The following is an 8846-nucleotide window of genomic DNA, read 5'->3' as shown; positions in this document are numbered from 1 at the left end:
AAACCGTTAAAAATAAGAAGAAGAAGGAAAAAAAAAAATTTAATCGAATTATATAAAAAAAAAAAATGTCCGAAAAATTCCAAAATAAATAAAAATTATGGTTTACCCTATAAAAACTATTTAATGACGACATAATGACGTTTATAATTTTTCTAAAAAAAATCGTGTGCTAAAGTTAAACAAATTTTTCTCATTTCGAATGTTTTTTAAAATTACTATTGTAGTAGTTAGTGAGTGGGTATTAATTTACCCCCCAAAAAAAAAAAAAAATTTTTTATCGTAATTTGATGTAAATCGTTCGAGGGTAACCCATTTAAAAAATTAAAATCGAATACTTAGATTTTGGGTCATTTGATATCGTACTGGAAATTTCTGGAAAGATAAGATATCATGTTTTTTTTTTTTTTAAATTCTACGTCGATGATACGACCAAGATAATTCCAGTTATATGAAAAAACGTTTAACACTTTTTTTGTTTTGTTTGAATGACGATTTAAGATGTTTTATTCCTCTTTACTCCTCCTTCCCCCCCCTCTCTCTCTCTCTCTCTCTCTTGTTCTCTTTCTTACTTCTTCCCTATCTTTTAATCTATTCCTTTCTACCTCTCTCTCTATCTCTTATTCTCTTACTTTTTTTCTTCCTCTCTCTCTCTCCCTCTCTTTCTCTTTGTTAATTTGCTTGTTAACATCATCAACATCATCATTATTATTATTTGTTATAATGCCTAACCTTTGCTAGCTCATAAATTATTACAAAAAAATTCAAATTTTTGTTACATAATAAACATGGTGTAAACAAACGTCGTCTGCTGCCACGACTACTCCATTGTCCGAAAACGACATGACAAATGTATTCGATCGATTTTGGGCATGGAATAATACGATTAAATATACAATTCGAAACGAAAAATAACAATAATAATAATAATAATTTTTTTCCATTACCTTTTTTGATTGTCTTTATTATTATCATCATCGTCTTTTCCAGATTTCAGTCCTTCTTCGTCCAAATAAGAAACCAAAGCCGACGGATTTATTTGAGTGTGATCGATTTTATTATTGTTGTTGTTGTTGTTTTTATTATTTTTATTATTATTATTATTATTATTAAATCTTTCGATTGTAGGATTAGAAAATGATCTTTCGCGATAGTATTTAGTCCGATTTAGCCAAGGTTCATCTACGTAACAACCAAGACCATTTACGTTATCTCCATTTATTGATTGTTTATTATTATTATTATATTGTGTGTGATAATCATTTGAATTCCAGTCGTTGTTATCATCATCGTTTTTCCAATCTTTTTTCCTATCTTTTTGACAAGCCGATAACGTTCTATTTATTTTTTTTTTACCATCTTTTTTTTCTTTAAAATTAGCCGATAGTGTTCTTCCGAGGGGCCTTTGAATTGTAACACTTTCACGATTTTGTCCAGTTCTGAAATCTTTTAACCATCTTCCAAAAACCGTTTTTGTTATTCCATTTTGTATCGGTTTTTCTTTCCAAGAATCTGCATTCCTATAAAAAAAAAAAAAAATGAAAAATAAAATCATTTGTTTGTTCAACAAAACCCCATTTTCATATACTAAATTTTTATAAAAAAAAAAATATTCGAAAACGAAACAAACAAACACATTTCCGGTTATATTCTTTTCCAGGTACCAAAAAAAAAAATTAACAATAATAATCTAACACATTACAACCTCGTCATATACTCAATCTCATTTGCAACAACAACAACCAAAAAAATGATAATTTTCGGACAGCCTATCTGCCGATACCTCTTTCTGCCCTCCCCAAAAAAAAAACGTTTTTTTTAACGGTTAATGCGTTTGAATTTTTTTTTTTGCGGAAATTCAATAAAATCGATTTTTTTTTATTTTTTGCGGTAAATAACTGCGTTTAATTAACCGCGTCAAATTAGTTCAAATAATAATAATAATAATAATAATAATAATAATAATAATAATAATAATAATAATAATAATAATAATAATAATGATAATAATAATAAATTTACGAAAATTCACACACTTTGCATTAGAGTACGTACGAATATATAGGCTCGTAGGGGGAAAGAAAAAAAATCGTTAAATTTTTTATCGTATCGTAATTCCGTCACGTTTTTTTTTTTTTTTTAATATAAGTGTATATATTATTATATAGTATAATTATCATTATCAGTTTTGATATAATATTAAATCGCAATTACGTAATAAAAATATATATATGAAGATTAATAAGTCTTAATAAATTCAAATTAACGTAAGGTTAAATTTATATATTTGTTATTTAATATGAGAAAATATGATTTATACTGAATTAAATATATATATGTATATTATCCGATCGTGCGTAAACGGGGGAGGAGCAAATGGGGAGAGGGTTGAAGTGGGGGGTAAAGGAAAATTATAATTATAAAGTATTACAAAACGCATTTTAGAAAGCACACATGGACACGCACAAGATACACGTTTATTTACTTATTTATTTAATTAATACGAACACGTTTTATTATTATTATTATTATTATTATTAATTAAACCGTTACAATTAATAAATACATGAAAGTTTTTTTTTATGTCCAACGACGACGATGATAATAATGATGATGTTTCTTTTCGACTTTACACGATATTTTTATGATACGTAATCGCTCGCGTTCGATAGATGTAGAGATTTTTAATTAATCGTTTTTCGATTTAATTATTAATTAATAATAATAACTTTAATACTCGAATTTGATATCGATAATCGTAATGATAATGATAATAATAATAATAATAATAATTCGTTATTAATTATTTAAAATTTTCGGTTACATTAATTTTTTTTTTATTTTATTTTTTATTTTCTTTTTTTTCTTACTTCGTCTTTATTATTATCATCATTTTTTTTTCGGATGTTGATTGTTACGTATCGAACTTTCTAAAAATAATGATGATGATGATGATAATAATAATAATAATAATCGAATCGTTTTTGTTTCACAGCATACGTAAGAAAAGAATGAAAGAATGAAAGAGAGAAAAAAAATTAATATTATTAAAGTAATATTAATGACGACACGTACACGAGTTTAAAATTACTTATTATTATTATTATTATTCTAAATGAAACGGTATCGATAACGATGATGATGATGATAATAATGATAATAATAATAATAATAATAATATAAAAATTTTTTAAAAATATTTTCTTTTTTTTTTTATTTAATAAAAATTTATTTAATATAAATTCGTTGATAAAAAAAAAATGCGTAGAATTTTTAGGGGTCGTGATAATAATAATAATAATAATGATAATGATGATAAATGTTACGTAATAAATTACCGTAATAATAAATAAATAAATAAATAAATATTGAAAGTCGCGAGCAAGAAATTTACATACGGTTGAAAAAAAAGTTTGTTTTTTTTTTTGTGGTTGTTGTTGTTTTTTCATAACTTGTCATAATAAACGACGACGTTTTTAAATTATTATTATTATTATCATTATCATTATTTACCACCTGCCGTCGATATTTTAATAAAATTTACTCCTCACCTTTTTTAAAAATAAAAAAACAAAAAAATTTTTTTTTTTTTAAACGTTACAGATTTTTGAATGGTTGACGTTAAAATCATCCTGCGGGGATTTTGGTATATTTAAAAAAAAAATTTATTATCATCATCATCATCATCATCATCAACATTGTCATCATCATCAACATTGTCATCATCATCGAGTTCATTCAAACAACGAAAAAATCTGTCGCCATTTTTTTTTCTTTCGAAATATCGCATAAAAAACGAAAAATAAATAAATAAAAATTTGTCGTTATATTTTTTTTTGTTAATCTCCTTCCACTTTGTTTTTTCTAAAATTCTTTTTCCACTTTGTTTGTTGTTTGTCAGTATCGTTATGTTTGTATTCAACAAAAAAAAAAAATTTGTTTTTAAATCAGATGAACTAAATTAAGAAGAAAGAGAAAAAGTTCGTGACCTTTATGGGTTTTTTTTCTTTTACGTGTCAGCTGAATAATTCTCCTTTTTATCCCCGTTTCTCTCATTCTTCCCTCTCCCCCCTCGGGAAAGGATTTCCCGGATGTAAAGATGATGGACACATTTGAACACTTTATTCGATGTTTCGTTATCAAAACGTGTATATATAAAAATCTATGATTTAATCTATTATGTTAAAAATTATTATTCGGCACGATGGAACGTTAATAATCGTTGATGACACGTTTTCTTTTTTTTTTCGGCACGCGACGTTGTTACGAATTCATAATAATAATAATACTAATACTAATAATAATAATAATAATAATAATAAATTATCAAAAGGTAAAAAAAAAATCAAGGCGTAAAATTAAAAAAAAAAAAATTTTTTTATTATCCGAAATCGATCCGAGCATGAAAAAAAAAAATTTGCGAAATAAAAAAAAAAATACCATCAGGTACTCGGTGATGACGATGATGATGATGATGATGATGATAAACCAAGTAAGTAAAGAAAAAATCAAATACAGGTATATTAATAAAGATAATGATTATGTCAAGAAACTTCATTTTCCATAACCTTAACAAGGACACAACACAGAGAGAGAGAGACAAAAAAAAATCGTTTCTATAACCACGTTTAACTTCAATGTAAAATAATTACAAACCGTATCCTATTCAATTTATACGTTTAATTCTCGTATACAGGGGCGTAGTCATGTTTTTAAACTCATATACCGATCATACGATTTCTATTAAACCGGAAACTAATCAACATCCGTCGATTCGAAAGGATATATTCAAACCTTTCGTTGGTTTTCTCTCTCTCTCTCTCGGAATCGAATATCGATAAAAAATCGATCGAAATGGTTTATAATAAAAAAAAAATATCTAATCTTTCTTACTCGTCAGGATTTGTATCTATTAAACAGAGAGTGAGTGAGTGAGAGAGAGAGAAAATAAGGCACGTGTGCCCTCCTTTCGGACAACAGTTCTTCGTGTCTCATCATTTACTTTTTTCTTTTTTTTTTTTCTTATTCATATTATTATATATATATATATTTAAAATAATGATATCGTGTTAAAAATAATAATAATAATAATTGACGTCAAAGTTGATGAACACGTTACGAATTATATATATATCGATCGTAAAAAATTTAAATTGATGACGTCAACATGAGTGGTAAAATGATGGAAAAATTTAAATGAAAAAAACGTGGAATTGATTGTTTGTACACGTGTATATGGACTCACAACAAGCACGTGTTGTTTGTTTTTATAGTTACAAAACGAAAAAATTCAAATTCAAATGCAAACTTTCTATTTCACCCCAAGATGATGATGATGATACCTCTTGCCTCTGGGTAAATAATCATAACCTAGTTTGTAATAGAAGAAAAAAACCTTAGTAGTACCTGTACAAAAAGGTTTACCATCAGAAACGTTGTGTGTATGTGATATATAGTTTGTTTTGTTCGAAAAAAGAAAGTTTTTTTAAAATGTCTTTTACGACCATCTTATATATAAATAATAATAATAATAATAATATATCGATCGGTTGTTGTTTTTTTTAATCGATTTTAATAAAAATCAATAAATCAATAGTTTTAATTAATTAATAAATTATTAAAATTTTTTTTTGGAAAGTCGTAGGTAGAAAAAAATGTTAAATCAGTTTTTTTGGTGACAAATCGTCTAAAACCACGATTTTTTATTTTTTATTGGTACAAGAAGAAGACAAAAACTTGAGGAATCCGAATTGAAAATTTAAAAAAAAAAAAAAAAAAGAATTGTTAATGATAACGATGATAATAATAATTACGAGAGGTAAATTAGCGATGAAAAATTTAATGATGATGATGATGAAAAGTTTTCGTGGCACCAACCGTTTGTTCGTCGAAGTGTGGAGGTTAAGAAGAAGAAGAAGAAACCGGATCCATTTTTGGGTAAATTAATTAATGGCTCACTTGTTCTTTTTTTTCGAACATTTTCGTCTCGACAAACTGGATCGTTTTTTAAAAAACTTTTCAAAATGATGATGATGAAACGGTGGTGCCAACATATGAAATTTTCTTCAACTCTCTCTTTGTCTCTCTTGTGACATGCGTTTGTCCTTCGTTTTACCAAAAAAAAAAAATTTACTTGATTAAAAATCACATGGAAAATTTTCCAGTGATGCTATTATGGAATAAAAAAAAAAATTTTGGTTTCGTTCGTCTGCCTGGAAAATGAACAAGCATCCAATCGAGTATTATTATTATTATTTTTTTTTTCCAGAGAATGAATTCCATAATAATTGCCACTCATTCCGCGTGAGATACTCATTTTTTAATTTTGGCATTTTTTTTTTTTTTTTTATTTCTTTTGTGCGACTCGAATAAGAATTAACACAAAAGAAGAAGAAGGAAAAACCCTCCACGTTTAGTTTTTTTTTTCTATTGACACGCGCACGAACGCATGAACGAACAAACATACGCACACAAACACAAACTCTTAATAACAAAAAAAAAAATTTTGATTCGACGTTTGAATTCTTTTTTTTTTTTGTTTTGTTTGTCTTTCTTTCTTTCCAGTTACCTGCTGGAGAAATAAATTCCAGTTTCTTTATTCATTCTTTTTTTTTCCAGGTGACTTTTAACTAAAAACCCTTTTCGTTCCATTTGCTCCCACGTTTTTCATTATTTTTTTTTTTTTGTAAATGAAAATTTTTTCTACATTTTTAATTCATACGAAGAGAGAGTGAGAGAGATAGAAAACGAAAAAGAAAAAGAGAGACAAAAAGGAAGAGAAAACAGAGAGAGAAAGAGACTGACAGAGGCAGAAAGGAACAGAAAGAAAGAGAATAAGGGAAAGAGAGAGAGAGAAAAAGGTAGACAGGAAGAGAATTAGAGAAAGAAAAACAGAATAAGAGAGCGAAAGAGAGAAAGACAAACAGAGAGCGAAAGAGAGAAAGACAAACACAGAGAGAAACAGAAGAAAAGAGAATAAGAAAGACAGAGAGAGAGAGACATGAGGAAAAAATGCGTGTAAACATTTTACGATTTATTTCTACCCTCGAATAAAAAAAAAAAAAAATTAATAAAATAATGATAATAATAATAATAAAACGTTCGGTTTGAATAAATTATTTTAAATACGTGGTTTTAGAATTTTTTTTTTCGTTAGTCACGGTAATAAAAATTATTCTGGCATCGGTAAGGGTCAAAAGAAAATTTATTTAAGAGGCAAGAAATAAAATTTAAAAAAAAAAAAAGTGACAAAATTTTATTATTATTATCATCATCATCATCATCATCATCATCGGCAATTCACTTACGGAACAAAAAGGAAAAAGAAAAAGGAAGGAGGAAAAAAAAAATAATAATAATAAATGCAAATCAAACTCGTTGTAATTTTATATTCGGTCCGTTTTTTTTTCCTTTAATAAAAAAAAAAAAAAAATGCGGGATGTACGGAGGAAACGTAATATTTTTTTAGTCGTGGTAGCAGAAGCGAAGGCGGGGGTAGTGACGTGTAAAAATAAATTTTACGGCCTTAAATAAAAAAAAAAAAAAATACGTAATCGGATATATCGTGATATCGAGTATTAATAATAATCGTAAATGAAATTAACGAATGCGTACTCGCATATTCACGCGCGTAAATCCGTGCGATACACTCTTTTTTTGTGGGGGGAGGGGGGTTGGGGGATCGTCAAAAAAAAATAAAGTGAAATCTAAAGTGATGACGTGTAAATAAAAAAAAAAAAAAAAATTATTTGCTGGAGAAAATGTTTGAAAGAGAAGCAGCCTTCGAGTGACGGATTCGTTTTCGTCTATGATTTTTGATTTATTAGTTTAAACGTCACTTTAATGATGATTTTCTTTTTTTTTTTTTTTTTTTTTTAATAAGGATATAAAAGCAAAAGTTTGTTGTTGTTGTTGTTGTTATTGTTGTCATATTTAACAATTGTAACATATAAGTTATTAAAAAAAAAAAAAAAAAAAAAAAACGGGTGATAATAATGATTTACAACAACAAGAACAACAACAACAAAAAATTTTTTTTTTTTTTTTTTAAAACATAATAGGTTATTATTATTTTTTTTTTTTATAGCAAAATCATTTCGTTTGCGGACATATTGTTTTTGTAATATAAATTTCTAGAACTAGATGGTAAATAATAATAATAATAATAATAATAATAATAATAATAATAATAATAATAAATCCTTTCGTTTCGAGTCTATGGAAAAATATTTAAAAAAAAAAAAATTTTTTTTTCCTTTTGTTTATTGTGTAATTAAAAATAAATAAATTATCGATTGTGTTCGATCATAAAAATATTTTTTATCATTTAAAAAAATTATTTATTAAGAATTTATTATTATTAGAATACGCGGCGTAAAGTTTTGAAACGTTTTTTTTTTTTTTTTTTATACGTCGGCGGTGAATCTTTAAAAAAGGTAAAAAAAAAAAAAATTTTATGCTGGATGAAGAAAATTATTAAGTTAATGTGCGACGACGACGATGACGACGACTTGAACGCAAAATGGCGTCATTGAAATATTTTAATTTTATTTTGATTGTAAAATAATAAATGAAAAGTAAAAGGAAAAAGACGGAGTGAGAGAGAGAGAAAAAGACCGGAAAAAATAGAGAGAAAAAGAAAGACGGTAGAGAGTGAAAGAAAGGCGGGAGGATTAAGAGAAAGAGAGAGAAATAGAGGAAAGAGAGACGAAAGAAAGAGAAAGAGACGGAGGATAATAGAAAGTGAGAGAGAGAGAGAAATGGGATGAAAAACAAAAATAGAGAAAGAAAGAAAGAAACAGAGAAATAGGACAAAAAAGAGTGAAAAAGAGAAAAAATGACGGGAGGAA

The 8846-nt window shown here is 26.6% G+C and overlaps 1 protein-coding gene across 1 annotated transcript; it reads right to left on the bottom strand.

Annotated features, from left to right (window-relative positions):
• Positions 1-940: 940 nt before the first annotated feature.
• Positions 941-1552, bottom strand: Phum_PHUM475980 (uncharacterized protein; the record flags this gene model as incomplete). The annotated part of the gene is made up of 2 exons (XM_002430338.1): positions 941-999; positions 1192-1552. The coding sequence occupies 2 exons, from the start codon at positions 1550-1552 to the stop codon at positions 941-943; spliced, it is 420 nt and encodes a 139-aa protein (XP_002430383.1).
• Positions 1553-8846: the final 7294 nt, after the last annotated feature.

The sequence above is a fragment of the Pediculus humanus genome, genomic scaffold (genome assembly GCF_000006295.1).
Source record: "Pediculus humanus corporis 1103172108253 genomic scaffold, whole genome shotgun sequence".
Classification (NCBI taxonomy): Eukaryota; Metazoa; Arthropoda; class Insecta; order Psocodea; family Pediculidae; genus Pediculus; species Pediculus humanus.
Note: the sequence above shows the minus strand (reverse complement) of the source record. Positions and strands in the feature narration are given on the sequence as shown.